This window comes from Schistocerca piceifrons, chromosome 5, assembly GCF_021461385.2.
Source record: "Schistocerca piceifrons isolate TAMUIC-IGC-003096 chromosome 5, iqSchPice1.1, whole genome shotgun sequence".
Taxonomy (NCBI): Eukaryota; Metazoa; Arthropoda; class Insecta; order Orthoptera; family Acrididae; genus Schistocerca; species Schistocerca piceifrons.
The window spans coordinates 357,701,834-357,721,970 of NC_060142.1; the positions used below are offsets into that span (position 1 = coordinate 357,701,834).

General features: G+C 38.3%; 1 protein-coding gene across 1 annotated transcript in view; it reads left to right on the forward strand.

Annotated features, from left to right (window-relative positions):
* Positions 1-20,137, forward strand: part of LOC124797871 (U3 small nucleolar ribonucleoprotein protein MPP10) — an 86,445-nt gene that overhangs the window by 51,168 nt on the left and 15,140 nt on the right. Inside the window, exons 7-10 of the mRNA XM_047260959.1 lie at positions 698-856; positions 5,499-5,607; positions 6,457-6,623; positions 7,256-7,455. Coding sequence (XP_047116915.1) covers positions 698-856; positions 5,499-5,607; positions 6,457-6,623; positions 7,256-7,414 — 594 coding nt within the window. The 3' untranslated portion in view covers positions 7,415-7,455. The remainder of the gene's footprint in view (positions 1-697; positions 857-5,498; positions 5,608-6,456; positions 6,624-7,255; positions 7,456-20,137) is intronic.

Genomic DNA, 20,137 nt, shown 5'->3' on the forward strand with positions numbered 1-20,137 from the left:
GTGGGTAAAATGCCTAAATTACACTCAGATTCACCACGAAATTCTGGTAATGCAGTTTCGTGTCCAGTCATAGAGAAATGGTGTCAACAGTTTGACCAAGGCCACACAAACATGGATAATGCTGATTGTTAAGTCCAGATCTTGCAACATGAAATATCCATCTGTTTGGCAAACTGAAAGGACATCTTGGGGGGGAGATTTTTTCTGTAATGAGACCATTCATGCAGCAATTCTCAAATGTTTCTTTGATGAGGGAGCAGATTTCTATCACTGAGAAATTGAGCAGTTCATAGAATTTCTGACTCCTTGTTTATAGACTTTGACTATGAAAAACTGTCATGTCTCTGTGTCACTTGGAAGTGTAATGTAGCATCCAATAAAAATTACTTGGCATGCTTTAATAATGTGTAACTTACTTTTTGAAGTTCCCTCATAGCATAAGGAAACAGTATTTATTCTTTTAATCAGTTTCTGCAACTACATCTTTCATTTTATATTCATTTGTTGAAGCATATTACCTTATTAAGTTTATGATTTGTGTGCCACAGAGAGTAATCAAGCTGAGCTGCTACTATTGAGGAAACAAAAAGTCATTATTATCAACAAGATCACGTGCAAAGAAAAATCAGTTCATTTAATTTAATATTCAGTTTACTTTAGATGCGTGTGTTCATTTTCAATCCAATTTTCTGTGCAGGAGTACCTAAAGCAGAAAGAAAAAACATCTAACGATGCAGCACCTGGGCAGGAGAAGCCAGAAGAAGAGCCTGCAGAACATCGTGAAATCCGCACCCTCATGGCAAATTTATTTTCCAAGCTTGATGCATTATCAAACTTTCATTACACTCCTAAAATGGTGAGGGTTTGTTGTTGCATGTTAACAGTTTGTTTTGTACACAAATTCTGCTATGCAACATTACTGCTTACTGTTTTTGTGAGTGTGTGTCAATCAAATGATCGTACCACTTTTCATGTGAAGTGCCTCCATGATGTATTTCACAGTGTGTATTATTTCATATGTCCCTGGAATTGTAGCTATGCATTACCTTTCCTAAATCTTCTTCTAATTTCTCTGTTTTGTCGGGTAGGTCTCATGGTGAACATTTAACTGCTTCTTAATTCTGCAGGAATATTTCTGTCAGTATGTTGAACCCTTAATTTCTTTCTATTCTTTGACTTATGGCATTACATTCAATACAGTGGTGTAGGGTGTTAAGTACTCTTCCACCAAAGGAAAAATTTTGCCATTGCTCCACTTTTTATCTCTTTCGAATGAAATGTTGCATGTTTCCATTGAAGTGAGTATAGTAAGTGAGGCATCTGTTCTATTTCATCTCCAGTTCTTACTGCTGTGTGAGCCTGTATATTGGTATAGTACAAAAGGTGACTTGTTTTTCTGAATGCTACAAAGTTCTAGTGGCATTTGTCAGGATACAAAGGGTCATAGGTATATAAAGCAAGAGAGTGACAGCATAAAGTGGGCTGTGATGTATAAAGTATTAGAGGCTACAGTACACTGCGTGTTGATTCACTTCAAGCTGTCTGATGGAGCCATTGTGAGAACATAAATTTAATTTTAGGGTTGCATTTTTTTTCAAGCTCTGTTGTCATACTTATTGTTTTTACTTGCACAAGTCCATAAAAGGACATAGCACCGCTGAGTGGTTTCAAATGTGTTCAAAGGCTTTCTAGTATGCTAGTGAGGTATCGCCTCATTTGGAATGTACCATTGAGAGGTTTCCGGTAGGCAAAATTGTAGTAACATAATCTTGTATATTTAATTTGGTATGTTATTCGGGAACTGTTCTGAAATTTTGAAGTGATCAGCTTGTTCATAAGACTATGAACATTTATCAGAATGGAAGCATCCTTAATACTCTCATAGTGGAAGATTGTTAGAGGATGTTCTGTTTCCTTTAGTGTTTCGACTAGTATTAACATTAACATTTCCTTGTGGACCAAATTCCTACAAGAAAACAGGGAAATAGGGAAAAATATGGTTTCCCTACAAAGGGTACAAAAACCACAGCAACTGCCAATAAATTGATGTTTCCTTGTATCTATGAAAGAAAGGGTTCTGCCGTGGACAGAGGACAAAGGCACTTCCATTTCACGTACTGCTAGTTAGTACTAATATTCTTCTCACTATGATATCTAATTAGCTTTTCTTTTCCAACTATCCCCTTCAGTTAACAAGAAGAATATGTTATCTACAAAGCCTTAACTTTTAAAATATGAGCACATTGGTCTCTTGGTAAGGAATACTGCTGGAAGTTATGTGCCACTTGCACGAAAAGATCCGAATAAAATGACCAGATTTGTTCATATTTATACTTCGTATTCATTTATGTCTGCTGTCAGTATAGGTGTGTCACATCCTGTAACAGTTCAGATCACTGTGTGTACACACTACACAGACGTATGCCAGTAGAAATGCCTCTCATTCTAGCTGGCCTCAAGGCAGGGGACCGATGAGATCCAGCTATTATATAAGAGTAATAAATTAATGAAGTAAAGTATATGCAACTATAATCCCACTAAGAAATGAAATAGAAGTTTGGATTTAGTCTGGTAAGAAAACTGAAAATCTTGGTGTGTAGCAAAGGACACCATTCTATCTGAAAGAATGTGCATATTACAACACCAACATAGTTTCAATATTTATGTCAAATGGAAGCACGAATGAAAATACACAAAACTTCTCATTGTTCCAAATTAAATGCACAGTTAAACCTAAGCATATGAGGTGTGATCAAAAAGTGAGAGGAATTATTGTTTTTCTCAAAGAATCTTTTTTTTCCATCAACAACTTTGTCTTCTTAAAAGTAATCTCCCTGAGATATAATACACTTGTGCAAACACTTTTTCTAGTCTTGGAATCACACTTTTCATTAAGGTGTTCAGCTTCTTCAGTAGTTCTGTTTTTATCTCATCAGTGGTGGCAAAACAACATCCTTTCACGGTTCTTTTCAGCCTCGGGTATAGAAAGAAGTTGTAGGGGCCCATATCCAGCAAATATGGTGGCTGAGGCAACATTAACAGTTTCATTTTTTTGCCAAAAAATCATGAACAAGTATTGAGATGTGAGCAGGAGCATTATTGTATTATTGTGATGTAATTTCCACTAGTGGTTTTGTCACAATTCTAGTCATTTTCTTCAGATTGTTTCACGCAAATGGCGCACAACTTCAGCGTGTTATTGACCATACAACCAGAAGGCAGGAACTCGTGATGCCCTATCCTATTGTAATCAAAGAAAACAGTGAGGAGAACCTTTCACGTGTGATCGAACTTGTTGAATATTTTTTGGTCTTGGCTCTCTGGGCAATTTTCATTGGGACGATTGGGATTTGTTTTCAACATCATGCCTGTATACCCATGTTTCATCATCTGTTATCTCTTTCTTTAGAAGTTCTGGATCATTGACGACTTCATTCAGCAATTCAACAATTTTAGAAAGAACTTTTCTGCCACAAGTTTTATGCCCAAAATATCTGAAAAAAAAAAAAAAATTGCTTGGCATGAGCGAAAGGATATGCTGACATCATCAGCAACCTCTGATAGTGATAATGATTTGGCAATTTTTCGGAACCATTTTCTTTACTTGTTTCACATTGTCATCAGTAACTGATGTGCCAGGGCATAATCTTCAGTGTCTTCATGTGACCCTCTTTGAAACATTTATACCAGTTGTAAACCCTTGTCTTATTCATAGTAGATTCACCAAAAACTACAGCCAACATTTCAGATGCAGTGCAGCACTTTATTTCATTTTCCAAGCAAAATTTAATGCAGATTTTTTGATCCATCTTTTTCAAAAGTAAAAATTTGCAGAGCAGTCAAAATTATATGTAACCTTTTTGACTGTCAACAATAAATTAAATATTCAAAACAGCTAGAATGCTAATGTACATTAGGAACATGTGTACCAATAAGATAAAAAAATTGAAAATAGTTTGAATAAAACCTGCAGAATTAAGAAATTCCTTTTACTTTTTGTTCACACCTCATAAGTGATTCAAAGTGTAATAGAAAATGTCATAAGTGACTTTTTTAAATTTTTTTTCATTACAATGACAGTTTGCTTTGTGTAACCTTTTTGCGATACTGTTAACGTGAATACACTGAATGTAGATGGTATTGCTTTTTGGTGTAAATGGGTGTAAATAGATGCTTCTTTTTCACCCAGATGGTTCAGTTTGCATCAGAAGCAAAGCATATTCACTGTCACTAAAGAGAACTGGAGCAAGAAACTATACTAGTCTCCTCCTATGTATATTTAATGAAAAGATCATGAAGGTAAAATTATAGAGATTCAAACTTGCATGGACGCTTTCAAACTATCATTCTTCCTGTGTGAATCTTTTACGGTTGAAACAGAAAAGGGCAAAACAACACTGATACACAGAGCATCTTCCACCACACACTGTTAGGTGGGTTGTAAAGATTTATATGTAGATTCTACTGTACCCTACTTTTGATCATACTGGTGATTCCATTTCAGAGTTTCAGCTTTTGGTCAGCGTGCAGTGGTAGGTTGAGAACTGTTTTAGTAAAGAGGATAGTGTCTCCAGTTGCTGATCAACACACACATTTTCACTTATGTTATTTGTGATTACAGTGAGAAAATGTATGTGCCTGTGGTTTAAAATTTCAAGGGACTTCACAGAGTAGGGGTGCATTGACATAAGTTGTGAATCATGCAGAATAGTGAGGTAATTGGTCATAGACTTTTAGGATAAATGAAGGTATTGACCACAGTCATTAAGGCTCAACATTTCACTGTCACAGATTAGAAATATTGTGAAAAGCTAAATTTGGAAGAGCATGTAGATCACAGTTATCGGCAAGGAAGGCTGTGGCTCAAACTTCTTTGTAGCTCCTAGTATTTCAATCTCAGTTGTGGATAATGAAGTGGGAGGAGGCGCATAAGGATTTGAATTATGCGACACTAATGTGGAAGTTTTTTCTCAGTGTTCATGAGTGACTGTTAAAATGACACACTGCAAAGAGACTTTGACTGTAAATTGAGCATTTCATAATCCCCTTAACCATATTTGGTCCTTTTGGTGTATCATGTTTTATGCTAAAATAGTTACTTATAGCAGTAGATAGAGTAGCAGCTAGACTGAATGCTTCTTTTTGTGATATTCAAGAAGAAGACGAATACAAGTGTAATCGAATTCACAGTATATTTAAATAAAGGCGTTTTCAATCCATTGAACTGATTTGTCGCCGGCCGCGGTGGTCTAGCAGTTCTAGGCGCGCAGTCCGGAACCGCGCGACTGCTACGGTTGCAGGTTCGAATCCTGCCTCGGGCATGGATGTGTGTGATGTCCTTAGGTTAGTTAGGTTTAAGTAGTTCTAAGTTCTAGGGGACTGATGACCACAGATGTTAAGTCCCATAGTGCTCAGAGCCATTTGGAACTGATTTGTCATCTGTTCCTTTGTGCATGTTTCTAAGTGTTAGTTTGATTACTTTCATTTTATTGTCATAGGTTGCTCCTGAAGTGAAAGTAGTAACAAATCTCCCAGCAGTTTCTGTTGAGGAGGTGGCACCTGCGGCTACTAGTGATGCAACTTTACTTGCACCAGAAGAAGTCAAATGTAAGTCACACACAAAGCAAATACAAAGTGCACTTCAGGAATTAGGAGCAAATATACTGGATTTATCTCTTTATCTCAGAAAGTGAAACACTTGGATATACAAATCAGAAATTTGCTTTGCATAAACTGACTCTAATACGTCCCCCAAAATAAGAGCAGTGCCTTAATTGTAACTTATATTTCACTTTCACTAAAAAAGAATCTACTGGCACAATTTCAGTTATGTGCAGATTTGATTTTACACACAAAAATTTCTTTCTTCTTTCATTTTCATCTCCATCTCGTCCAGTAAGTCTTCCCGGACTCGGGGGTTCTGGGTGACTGTCATATAACTTCCCTCCATTCACAAACTTTAGCAGTCATTTTCCTTCATTCCTCTTCCTTTCCCTTAAACCCTTTTTCCAAAAGGATCCACTGGCTCCAAAAGCTTGCACATTTCAATACATTTTATGTGTGTTTTCTCCTGCCACCATTGTGTGTGAATATTATACTCTGTTGGGAGAAATTACAGATTAACTGATGGATGCAGTTTGTATTTATTCTCATATGCTTCATTCACAATGGATTCTTGGGTGACCAACAGTAATCATTTGACAAGCAGAGAGCTGCACAAGATCTCCCTTTAGTTATGGGAGTTCTCTTTTGATTCAGAAGCTTAAATTTCTTACCTGAGTGTCTGAAAGTTGGACAAACATGTTAAATCTGAAGGACATCTGAGTTTTACATATACCCTGGAATTCATACTGTTATTAATTCTCTATTTACTTTGTACTGTGATGCAAGGGTAAATGTTTTAATAAATAATTTTTGTGGTATTTTTTAATACATAACTTTTATTAAACTTTGCAGCAAAACCACGCGGAGGTGGAGACATTGCTAGCACGGCAGAGAAGACTGCCACTGACCGAAAAAGGGAGCGTCGTCGTAAGAAGATGGCACAGAAGAGGCGTGCCCAGAGAATGGTGGAGAAGCAAAAGGTGTCTGGTGTACTGGTTAGAGGCAGTAACATCTCAAAGGCAAGCAAATATTATTTCACCTATCATATGAATAACTCTTTTGAGAAATTAAACAGCAGAATTTTTAATTACTTGTGTACACACTACACATACTGATATTTAAATCGTGTCATAAATGACATTGAGAATATTTTGTATACCCATCTTGTTACTTCTCTTTTGAGAGGATTGCCCCCATAAATTGAAAGTCAGGTATGAAAGCCAGTTATATTGATGAAAATTCAATAAGCTTCACGTAGCAGCAATGAATATCATGACCACACTAAAAGCAATAGGCAAAAGTATATATTAAGTATAAGTATCTGTACCCTTAGCATTCACCAAAATTAAATGGAGCTGGGCAATAGTAGTAGACTACAATGGGAGAAAATATTAATTTTATGGATACAATACTGAGAGAATGGTTCTCTAACATTTTAAAGTGACCTTTCTTTTGTGAATGACCTCAGATGTTATTTTCCTTCATCCTTTTCTTTTCTCATGCAACAATAGGACCTCAGCCTCATATTTTTTTAAACAGTTGTGTATTGTTTGTTTTAGTTCATACGAATGCTCATGTTTTGTATACTGTGTGCTAGTGAATTATGTTTACATATAAAAACTTTTCTATAATCATACCTCATTGTTTTCAGTTGGAAGATTCTGGTGCTGATCGTGGCATTAAGTCATCCACTGCATTCTTCAATCAACTACAAGATGAAGTCCGGGGCCAGGTGCAGAGGCTCAGTGCAGCAAAACGGGATGCTAGTGTTGCACACCATTCAGCTAATGCCAAGAAATTGAAACTATAAAAAACAAGTGTCCCTGGAGCTTCGTGGTTGAACTATGAAAGGTACCAATTCTGCTGTTATAGTTTCAAAAATGCTTAGGAGAGGTTTTTTTCCCATAATGGATATGTTTGTCGTATCTGATCAACCCAAAGTTAAGTAAGAAAGAAACTCGGTGAATACATTGTTAGTGCAGTAAATGTGTGTCGTTTCAAAGGATATTCAAATGATTTTGCAAATTAGGAAATATATTATTGCTTTCATGTTTCTTAAGTTCCCTGTTGTTTCAAGATTAATGCATACTAAAAAACGCAGTCATAATCTAGTATATTAATCTGTCTGCTTGAGAGATTGTCTCAACATTGTGAGGAAGTAAAGCAGTGCCAGTTTTCCCACAAGCTTAACTTCATTTCTTCTCTTATTACTCTCCTTCACGTTGTGCGCACTGGTTAATTCTCTCTCTAAAGCCAATTGCTTTGGGCTGCACACATTACGTCTTTGAGAAGGACAGTTACATTTTATTAAAACACCACATGATGCGATCTTCATAAGTGCTGACAAAATTTTTTGGAGTTCTTTCAATAATGCCCCCATTCGTGCTTTTCCAAGCTTAGTTGCATGTTGTTGAAGCTCAAGACAGAACTGCATTAACATCTATGTTTATTTGGATTCAGGATCAGCATCAGCTTGAAAAAGGATTCAACTGCTTGTGTGTCTCCAGTGAGCTGTTGGTAGCCCAATTTTATCTGCATAATCTAGGGCCTGAGGAGTATTTGTAGTTTCTGCCCTGAAAGATGGTTCCTTAAGTTTTGTAAACAGGTTATTGTAGGGAATACAATGTCTTACTTAAACAGGGTGTATACATGGACAAGGGAAAAAAAAATATCCAGAACTTTTCCCAGGTACCCCGTTTAGAAATATACTTTTTCCCGGGCAAAAATACACTTTTTCTCTGCTAAGTGATAGAAGGATTTCCGTAGATTTTTCCCTTGGAACTGTAAAACTTATCAATCCTTTGAATGGTTAAAGTTTTATACACTGGCGTAGAACTTCCCGGAAAAATGGGAAGAGGGGAGAGAAGTTCTGGAACGGCCTTTGATGAAAAAAAAGGAGAGAAGTTTTGGAGAGAGAGAAGTTTTGGAAAGACCTTTGATATCAGCAACATGTACGCTGCTTATTTTCGTATTACGAAAGTGTAAATTTGAATTGCACTGAACACATCACATTAGTTTTCAGAGGTTTGAAATCGAGATTGCGATGCCCTATTGTAAGCCAATCATATCTCATGCCAAGTGATCTCGCCAGCCGATGACAACAGATATTCAGAGCATAGGACAACTGCTGTAGTAAGCCAATAGCACTTATGTACCACGAATACACAAAGAGGAAAAGTTAATGGTTAACATTAATATACATAGTGTAGCAACAAGAAAAGCTAAGCTTTCACATATAATATTGGTCTCTAAGATTAATAAGCTACAAGAGAAGCTAAGCTTTCACATGTAATATTGATCTTTTCTGTGTGTGTTATACTTTAAGGTATGACACACAAATCTGTCAGTAAATTTACGATCTCTGGTCTTCTGGGCTCGAATTTCATCTATGTGGCTGGTCCTCAAGGTGTTCAGTTTTAAACGAGAGCCAAACACTCTGTGATTTAAGAAATTCATCCCACTTGCTCACACATAACATAATTCATCTTTTGTAAAAGGAAATTTCCTTCGAAAGTAACGTCTTTCAAACCACCATTCACAATACTATAGCAAGACTGTCACAAATAGGTTTGATTTAGCAGTGCCTGAGGTACCAGAAAACGGGCATTATTGCTCCTGCACAGCTGTGATGGAGGAAGCCCGCATGTTTGTATGTATAAAGCATAAAGAGATCTTACATTACACCATAAAAGAAACAGGACATCAGAGGATACTCCAAGAGTATCGGAATTTCATAAACTATACTGAAATGCATAATTCAGCCTGAAGTGCACATTGGTTTGTCGTGATTCACAATGAAGTAGGTCCCACCTGATATTAAGCTTCTCAGTGTGGTTTATGGGACATAAATTTTCTTGGAGTAGCAGTACTGTACTATCTTATGTTTGGTTCTTTATTATGACATAATGCCGTACATGGCCAGAAGATGGAAACATGCACTTGAAATTATGCGAACAATTAGAACTAGCCAATACTGTGGAATGAAACACTTCGTTTCAAATAAATTGATTGCCTCAGGAAGAAAGATTAATAAAGCCAAATTTCTTTACCAAACTGACAACAATAACTTCATTATTCTGCAAAGACATTTATGTGTGAATGCTAAAAACTTGTAAATAAAATCAAATCAGAAAACTGAAACTAATAATATATTTTTGCCTTCCATAATTATTTGAATGTATTTTAATTTGTTTGATAGCTCCCGGCCACAGAAATCTGTTTTGTTTTCATTTGACGTGGGAGCTGTAAACGAAGAGGAAACAGCAAAATCACTTAATGCAAACAACTACCCCCCTCCCCACTACAACTCTGCACATGAGCGAATCTGGCAGCTAGGGTGCGCAAGAAAAATTTTTCTCGTTAGCATTTGGCTGTTTGCAGCTACTGCCGGAAGCGGGAGAAGGTACTGCTCTTTCGGAAGTCAACTGCACATCCGCATGAGCCTGCTGGCAACCGCTTAAATGAGCCTAATGTAAACAGTTGTGACTTCACGCTCATAGAAAGGAGTTTATTGTTATCAAGTATTACATAGTCTCCTTCCTAAGGCCTTTGACATATTTTTGCTGTTTGCAGATGCTTGTGCATGCACTGTGTTTTCTTGTTGTAAATGGCGCATTTCCTTTGCAACTAAAGATTTATTCCTCCCCCCCCCCCCCCCCCCCCCCCCCCCCCCCCGCTGCCCCCTCTGTTTTTTTTTTTTTTTTTTGCTGCAGTATTATTCTTTGCTAGAGAATCAGTTCTCACCCGTCAGAATTACAAAAATTTATCTGAAAACTAAAACAATGAAAAATTCCCGGATTTTCCCTGGATTTCCCGGGTCATATACACCCTGTTAAAGTGTCTGCCAGTTAAAACATTGGGGTTACGAATATACCACTCTTTGGTAAGAGTTAATCTTGAATCCTTTGTATATATTCCATATATTCTTTAGTTGCATCGTATTTAGCTGCCATTTAAAAGTGTCTTTTCAGTTGGTGTGTTGCAAGAATAGTTATTTGGCTTGAGGTAATTGTAATGTTCATCTCTAGGAGGCAATAGAAGTTCTATATTCAAGGCATTTATTTGATGCATGCTTCAGTGTCTCATTGACTTTGCCGTTGTTACATGAGTTTCTCGTGCACTAGGAGCATTGTCGTAGGTTGTTATGTTTCATGACGTGTTGCATTATTCCTACATTGATAGGTGCATGAAAACATAGTAGCACTGAAATTCAGATAATTTGGCATACAAGTATCACTTATCAGACTCAGCACTCTTGGATAATGGCTCAGAACTGGGCAAACTGTCAGACAGAAATGCCGAATTTTCAGAAGATGACAATTATTAATTTGAGCTGGAGAGTGAAAAGTGTTAACGATTTTACTTTTGTACGGAGCCGCAGTTATACCACATGGTTGGTCTGTTAGCTTTTGTGCGTATAAACATGAACAAAACATTGATGAACTACAAAAAGCCAGTGATTAATATTCTGTGAATTGTGCTCTGCTTAATGCATGGATGAACTAAGACAGTGTTCGCATGTGTAGTGGATGTTTACTGCTGAAACAGTGCAAGTGAAGGATATCTGATTTGTACATTTCCAGGACTCTGCTTGTCAGATTTTTGCATTTCCAGGACTCTGCTTGGGTGTGAATAAGTCTTGACGTATGTTGTGTCAGTCATTGAACTGAAATGTTTGTGATGTGCCAAGAATTGGGACATTGTATAAACGAGTATACTCCACAAATATGTCTGCTGCGTATTTCAGATTGTGCATGCTCTGGAAGTGCCATAGCATGACACCAAGGTCATGATGACAGCTGTAGAAGGCTCATCATTACCCACATAATATGTAACGGATTTGGAGACAATGTGTCCAATGCAGAATCGTCACCATACTGTCTCTGAATTCTTGCAACGTGGTGAGATGCTAAATCTGTGTAAGTGGTACCTAGGAGCCAGAGGACCAGAGCATCTCTACAGTTGTAACACTTGATAATGGTCTAGGGCTGAAATTTAGATTGTGGTATAAAACAGGGAAATGGCAATTATATCTTTCAGAAAGTGAAAATTGTGCTGTAGCCAGTAGAGATGCAAGTGGCCATGAAAACATAGTCTACAAGTTTCAGATATGCAAGATTTTTCTTTCACTTTAACAATGTACGTTTCTATAACAAATGGTGTGATTTAGATGCGCAACCTATTTATCTTTGCAGAAACAAGTGGAATTCAGGTACCTGTTGATGAATTATCAACAGACCAGAACTGTCTCTCATTTTTTGATCAGAGCCTATTTCTAAAAATAAAATGAGAGACAACAGAAAATCCAGGATGGAACAATATTATGAAACAGATAGTTGCTACTCACCATAAAGGGGAGATGCTTAGTCGCAGATAGGCACAACAAAAAGACTGTCACAAAAAAAGTTTTGGTCAACAAGGCCTTTGTCATAAATAAACGACTGACACACACACACACTCAAACACACATGACCACAGTCTGTGGCAGCTGAAGCCACACTACAGGCAGAAGCAGCAATGCATGATAGGAGAAGTAACTAGGAGGAGGCTGGGGTGGGGAGGGGGAGGGATATTTGGGTATGGGTGGGGGACTGTTAAGTGCTGCTGGGGAGCTTGCAGGGACGAGGTGGAGAGAGGGTAGGGCAGCTAGGTGCAGTCAGGAGGTTAGACAGAGGGTTGGGGAGAGAGGGGGAGGTGTAGCAGAAAAGGAGAGAAGTAAAAAGACTGGGTGCATTGGTGGAAGAGGGAGCTGTTTAGTGCTGGAATGGGAATGGGGGAGGGGCTATATGGGTGAGGACAATGACTAATGAAGGTTGAGGCCAGGATGCTTAAGAAAACTTAGGATATATTGCAGGGAGAATTCCCACCTGCGGAATTCAGAAAAGCTGGTATTGGTGGGAAGGATCCATATGGCACAGGCTGTGAAGCAGTCATTGAAATGAAGAAAGTCTCGCTGGGCGGCATGCTCAGCAACAGGGTGGACCAGTTGTGTCTTGGCCACAGTTGGTGTCCATTCATGAGGACAGATAGTTTATTGGTTGTCATGCCCATATAAGCCCATCCCAGAACCTCTCCCCGAGTCCATCTCTCTCCTCACCCCTACCACTCCCTGCATTCCTACATTCTACATACTTCCTAAAGTCCGAAAGTTCCCATTCCAGCACTACACAGCCCTCTATTCCATCATGCACCCAGTCTTTCTACTTCTCTCCTTTTCTGCTACCCTTCCCCCTCTCTCTCCTGCCCTCTTTCTAACCTCCCGACTGCATCTAGCTGCCCTACTCTCTCTGTCCACCTTGTCCCAGCTAGCTCCCTAGCACCACTTAACCGTCCTCCACCCCTATCCTATTATCCCTCCCCAACCCCACCCCACCGCAGCCCCCTCCTTACCCCCACCCAGTTGCCTATTCCATCACGCACTGTTGCTGCTGCTTATAGCGTGGCTTCAGCTGCTGCAGACTGCGGTTATGAGTGTGTGTGTGTGTGTGTGTGTGTGTGTGTGTGTGTGTGTGTGTGGCGGGGAGGGGGAGGGGGGGCGCATGTGCGTTCATGCATGTGTGGGTGTCTATTTTTGACAAAGGCATTGTGGACGAAAGCTTATTTTGTCACAGTCTTTTTGTTGTGCCTCTCTGCGGACTCCTCATCTCCGCTCTATGGTGAGCAGCAACTATCAACTATCCTTCCATAATATTGTTAAAATGAAGGAAAAATAGCTCCACAAGTGCTACTTTGTCTTAACTTTACTGTTGAAACATAGTCAAACGAAATTTACTATGGAATTTGGAGCACAGTGAGAATACACCAAATTTCACCAGTTCTTTACAATTGTGTTGCATATGTGTGTTGTAATGAACTTGGAATTGTGGGACTCTGTTCTTGCATCACCATTTGTCTCTCAGCTAATGTCAAGAGACAAAATTATTGCCATATCCAGGTTGCTGTATTTGAGCAAAGCATACAGAACACTTTCCCAAATCACAACAATTTTACAGTTGAAAAACTGGAAACAAAGGGAATAAATAATAGCTTCAAAATTGGTGTTGATTTTGACCTAAAAGGTAAAATAATGGCAACAGTATATGGCCGAAGAACATTGTGATAAAACGTTTTTATTCTGGAGGATGCCCAGTGCACCAGTACAATAAACTCCCAAGACCAAGAACATTCCAGTGAAAAACGAAATGATATCATTGAAGAAAATGCTGTCTTAGTTATAGCGAGTGTAAATGTGCAGTGTCTCAGAACAAAACTTGATACATTGTCACTGTTTGTTGATGAAGTGAGACTTGATCTATTATGTATATGTGAACACTGGCTAGCCCAGCCACAAACAGAATACTACAGAAACATTAAATATTTATAAATGGTGACTGCATGGTGTAGAGAAACTACTGTCAATGGTGGTGTGGCTGTGTATGCAAATAGTAAACTCAGTGCCAATAAAATTGACTTAAGTAAATTTTTGTGTAGGTCTAGACCTAGAATTAGCTGCTTTGGGACCGTCAGATGCCAACTTAATTGTTGTTTCCGTCTACCGTTCCCCAGATGGAAATTTTGAAAATTTCCTCAACCAGTTGGAAAGCTGTCTGTATCACCTAGTGCACTTAGGGACAAAAATTGCTTTATGTGGAGACTTCAACACTCATATTGGAGAAGGTAATGATAAAGAAAGAGCTTTCATGAACTTAGTAAGCAGCTATGGGCTATTCGTAGGAAACTCTGTACCAACAAGAGGAGCTATTTGTCTTGACACAGTTGTGACAAACCTGAATAGTTGGGACTACAAAGTAAGTGTGGTGGACCCTATATTAGCAGATCACCATGCGGTAATCATGAAGTTATGGACAAACTCAGTAAGTACACAACAAATTCCCAGCTGGCATTCAAATTATGTATTCAGAAATAGAGTTATTACAAAGAAAAGCTTAGATGATTTCAAAACTACGGTGTCTTCTATAGATTGGCACCAAATAATTGATGAATTGCCACCAGATTCTGCATTCAGTCACATGTTCCAGACCCTAAATTTGGTGAACATTACCCATTAAAACCCAAGAGATATTCAAATGCTACATCAAAATGTAGACAAAAAACTAACAAAGTAAAGAGGTGGTATACTCCTAGACTAACCAAAATAAAATGTATTGTCCAAATACTAAATGACAAGGTCAAAGCTGCTAAAGATATAGATATTAAGGATAGACTGTACTCTAGTTATTTACAGACCAAAAGGACCTACAGAAAGGAAGTAGAAAAGCAAAGAAGGAAAGCAATGCCAGATTTATTGAAGAAGCTCACAATCCTTGTAAAGCAGCATGGGACCTGGTTAATGAGCACAGGAAAAAGCCCATCTCTTGCTCTAGTTCTTGCTCCAGATGACTATTTTATAAAAACAGTGGAAAACACAGTAGATGAAATTCCTGACTTTGGAATAGATCCTGCAGCTGCTGTGAAATTTGAGAATAAATGCAGCATGGCAATATGGAAAGAGTGTATCCAAAAGAAATAATAAAAATTGTAAAAGGCTACAAGTCTTCAGGGAGCCCTGATATTTATGGCATGTCCTGTACTATGTTTAAAAACTATAATCAGTGAAATTGCACAGCCATTAGCAGTAGTAATATATGAAAGCCTCCGTGCAGGGGAATTTCCAGACTTCAGTGCCTGTTTACAAAAAAAGGCAGTCCACATGAAGTGTCAAGCAACAGGCCTATATCTATAATACCAGTACTAGCGAAGGTGATGAAATTGATAATGAAAGAAACGGTTTTGAAGACAAAGAGTCTATAGCACTAGTACTCTGTGACCTTAGTAAGGCATTTGACTGCATCCCACATAAGGCCCTGCTCAGAAAGCTAAAAACATATGGTGTAGGGGGATCTGTCCTGCAAACTCTTGAATCCTACCTGAGAAACAGACGAGATTGTCTCCGTGCAAGGAGCTGATTCAGGTGAGAAGAAGCTACAGCATGGTGTGCCACAGGGATCGGTAACAGAGCCCCTGCTGTTCCTTATCTTTGTAAATGACATAGGGTCCAATGGGCATACCTTGCAGTTTGCGGACGATACAACCTTGTTCTCAAAAGCAGAGAATTTTGAACAGGCAGTCCAACAAGCAGAAGTCTTGTTCAATGAAGCTGAGGCCTGGTTTATGATGAACAAAATGAAAATTAATGAAGAAAAAAACTCAGAGGATGATATGCAGCCTCAGCAATACTAGAGCACTGGGTAACACAGCAGATGTTAAACTTCTGGGCTTTCTCATTGATACCAAATTAACCTGGCAACAGCACACCAAACATGTATGTTCCAAACTTTCACGAGTCCTGTACCTCTTGAGGAAACTGAAAAGTATAGTACCAGAACAGTACCTTCTAACTGTGTACTGTGCAGTGTTCCACAGCCGCATCAGTTATGGGCTGTTGTTTTGGGGCCATTCTGCAGGCTGCAAGAATTTGCTTTTACTGCAAAAGAAAGCAATGAGGATCATTACTACAAGCTAAAAAACAGACCACAGTAAACCAATTTTCACCAGGTTAGGATTTCTGACTGTTTACAGCCAGTATATATATTGAACTGCCTCTTCCACATAAAGAGAAACCATGATATTTACAGAAGAGAAATGAAGTTCACAAATACAGCACTTGCAACAAAGACAGTATTGACATGACAAGGTGTCGATTAGCAACGACACCAAACAGCTTCCCAATGGTGGCCCTAAAATTGTTTAATGCTCTACCTGATCACATTCAGTCTTTACCATGGGAGCAGTTTAAAACTTCTATTTTGTGTAAGCTAAAAGAGCAACCCTTCTACAATATTGAAGACTTCTTCTCTAGTAATAGCATAGTGTTTACTTGAGCTGCAGCTCAATTCCATGACTCCAACAGCAACCGTTATATTTAATTTCATTATATACTTGTATCTATTTTATAGTTATGATATTATTTAATCTAATTTATAACTTAAATATGTCTTGCGGTATTAAATCACTATCACAGTAAAGTTGTATTCATGTATTTTGATATTGTTGTATCTTGACGGTATCTGTCCAGCTGTGGCTGGTGAATGGCATAGAATTGGTAATAAAGGTAATATGGATGCCTCAATGAGAACTGGCCAACGACTTTTACATGAAACAAGAGCTATTTGGGATCACTACACATAAAAATACAGAACAGTTTTTTATCTATATCAAAATCTGATGAAAGATAAAACAGTCTGCCTTTTTGAAGAGAGAACTGGGTTCCGGGTTCAAAAAAAAAAAAAAAAAGTGGATTACAATGTATGTTGTCAAGGATGCTGGAGGGAAATTAAATGTGGACAATTCTGTCAGATTGTTGCTACTAAAGCTGTGTTCCTCTTGTTGAGAAAGGCTCATGAATATTGATAGGCAGATTCTGCAAGAGCCTTACAGTGCTTGACCTCCTGAAAAAAATACATTGGAACTTGAAATAGTTATGAATGAGACAGGTTTACCTAGAGACCAAATAAATAAGAAACTAATTGAAAGGAGAAACAGTATTTTGTTGCAAAAGACACCAAATCTACTTGAAATGGAAAAACAAGTGTGATGTATGAGTCTCCTTCACCTGTCACATGTCAGTGTAAAATCCAGGAGCAGATACAGGGAAGCGGTAACACCAGACACTGTACTAGACTAAAATTTCTTTAAAATATATGTAGACAGAGGAGACCAACTGAGGAGTTACTGCCCCATCCAGCTGTGAGGGTTCATGCTAACGAAGTCCAACTTCTTGCAGTTAGGCCTCAGTGCTGGTCAGATGAATACTCTGTAAAATCTAAAAAACACTATTCTTGCGATGTTTCCAAGCTACTGATAGAAAGTCCATATAATGAATGACTACTTTCTTTATTATGCATGTATCAATCTTTGAACATCAAATTATTCCATTAACAAAAGCAAGATGTTCCCAAGTCAAACAATGTCATTTGTGTACTAACTGAAACATCTTAGGTTGAATCTTCCATCTGTTCTTTGACTGTTGAGAAGCTCCTTGGCAAAGAACTTCTCCAGGAGGGTTCCATGGTGTGGCGCACATGTTGCAGAATCTGAGGAAGCACTGTGTATGGTGCAAGCACATTGTGAGGAGATCCAATGTTGCCACGCGACACTCTCTAGGAGTACCTCAAACAAACAAATTCCCACAATAAATAAAGCAGCATAATGGTAATATATCAATTAACAAATGTCAATTATATGTTGGCTGAAGCTAGTTCAAAATATATGCACTTGGTCAAACATACAAGACTGTAGAGGGTACAAATGCTATCCAAAGATTTGCATATGTTAAAAATCATCTGTACCCCCACATATGCTATCTGTATGATTGAATAAGCGTGGGAAGCATTAAAATAATTATTAACATAACAAATTCATTGCAGAAACAAAGATTTGTAACACAAGATCTCTTATTTGTCTCTTTTATATACGCATAGTCCTTTTCAGCTAACCATTTGCATTAATTGTGGCTCTTACATCAAAAATATAATAGCTTTTTATGGGCAATATTTTGGAACTTGTATATGCAGGGTGTATATGAGCCGGGAGAACTGGGAGATCCGGGAAAAACCCGGGAATTTTTTCATCCTCGAGAAGACCGGGAAAAATCCGGGAATTTTTTTAGAATTCCAGGAATTTTTCGTTGTTTTAGTTTTGAGTTAAATTTTTGTAATTTTGACTGGTAAGAACTGTTACTCTAAGAAAGGATATTACTGTATCCCGCTACTGCAGAATAATACTGCAGAATTAAAACATGAAAGAGAGAAAAAAACGAAAATAAAACTTGAATTGCAAAGAAAATGCACAATTTAAAATAACACAGTGCTCGGACAAGCGTCTGCCAACAGCAAAAGTGTCAAAGGCTTTTGGAAGACTTTGCAATGCTTCATAACAACAAATTGCTTTCGATGAGTGTGGCATCACAACTGTTTACATTAGATTCATTAGATCAGTTACAAGTGGGCTCAAGCACACACACGCAGTTGAGTCGCATTTGAGTAATATCTTCTCCCGCTTCTGGCTACGTAAATGTGGCTGTTGGCTGAGTAAGAACAGCAACCAGCCACATGGTACCCGGAAAAATTTTACTGGCGCGCCCAAGCTGCCAGATTCACACGTGTGCTGCAGGCCCGGATCTAGTGGGGAGTGAAAGCAAACCGGGGTATCTGAACCGGGTGGCAATTTCGGGGGGAGGGGGCAAATTCATATTCTTGAGGAAAAAACCCTTGTTTCCCAAAGCACCTAGCATCCAGTGCACGTCGGTCTGTCGATTATTCATATGATTTTGAAACGCACCCCTGCTGGTTTTTGAACACATTCTAAGTTGATTTCTGAATGAATTATAAGTTGATTTTTGAATGCGTGCATAGTGTACTTGATGTTCGTGCCAGGGGAATCCTCGTCACATCTAGAAATAAACTTTCCTGCAGACAAAATGGGATGGGGCTATACAAGCTGAGCGGAATAAGCCGAACCGGTGAATGCCAAGTGCTGCTTGTTTATGTGGTTGATATGGTTTGCGAACATTCAACGTTGTTATAATTACTAGCGAAATCCATAGATTCAGACTACCAGAGTGGAAATAAACGACTAACAGGTAAGAAAGATAACATATTAGCTTCTCGGTGTATCCAAGAAAGTGAAATTTTGACAGAAATCTTTTGGTCAGATTGCTACACGAGACAGGGCCAGTTGTAGTCCCCAGCTAGCAGCCGCTTAAGGTCCACTCTGGGAGTAGTGCGGAAAATGCATTGTACGAACACGTAATAACGCTTAACCGGAGAATAATCGCTGGTAACTAAACCGGTGATTGGGGCAGGGTTAGTGAAGTTAACCGTAGAATGATTTTTCACAGTGGTAGGAATAGTTACAGAATTAGTGATGACAAGACTGTTTATTAGAAGGAGGAAGGAGAAGAAACGGGGACATCACACAAATTATGGAAGAATATGACAATTCCAAATTTATACAAAAATTTCGTTCTACTGCTTTTTGGTCTCGTGCATGAGAAACTGGAGCATATGAATGAAATGTGAAACTATTTCCTAACATAAAGCTTTTTGCTTGTAGTAGGCCAAATAGGTATTTCATATTGGTACTTCGTGAATTATATTCTGACGTATTATAAAACTGATCATTACTGCCAAAACAGTCTCACTTATTTGATGTGTGTTACAATTGCTGAAATATTAGAAAGGCCTATTTTGTTTTCTCCAGCACACAGTGACAAAATAGATGTAATCAGATCGAGAAACCACACCAGGCTTGGGTACTATTTATATTAACAGCTTTTTCAGTATTAGACAACGAAATTTCTATTTTTCATGTAGCAAAATGTGTGACGAACTTTGATAAGGTGATAGTCCCTTTGCAGAAAGGAAAGCACACCACGTAAAGCTGTAGCAAGATTAGAGAGAAAAATCGCTAAGACCTAAGGATTGAAGAAATGTGTACTGTCTTGCCTGTCTCATGTCTTTACTTGTTTTAAGTGTCCTATATTTAATTTTATGTC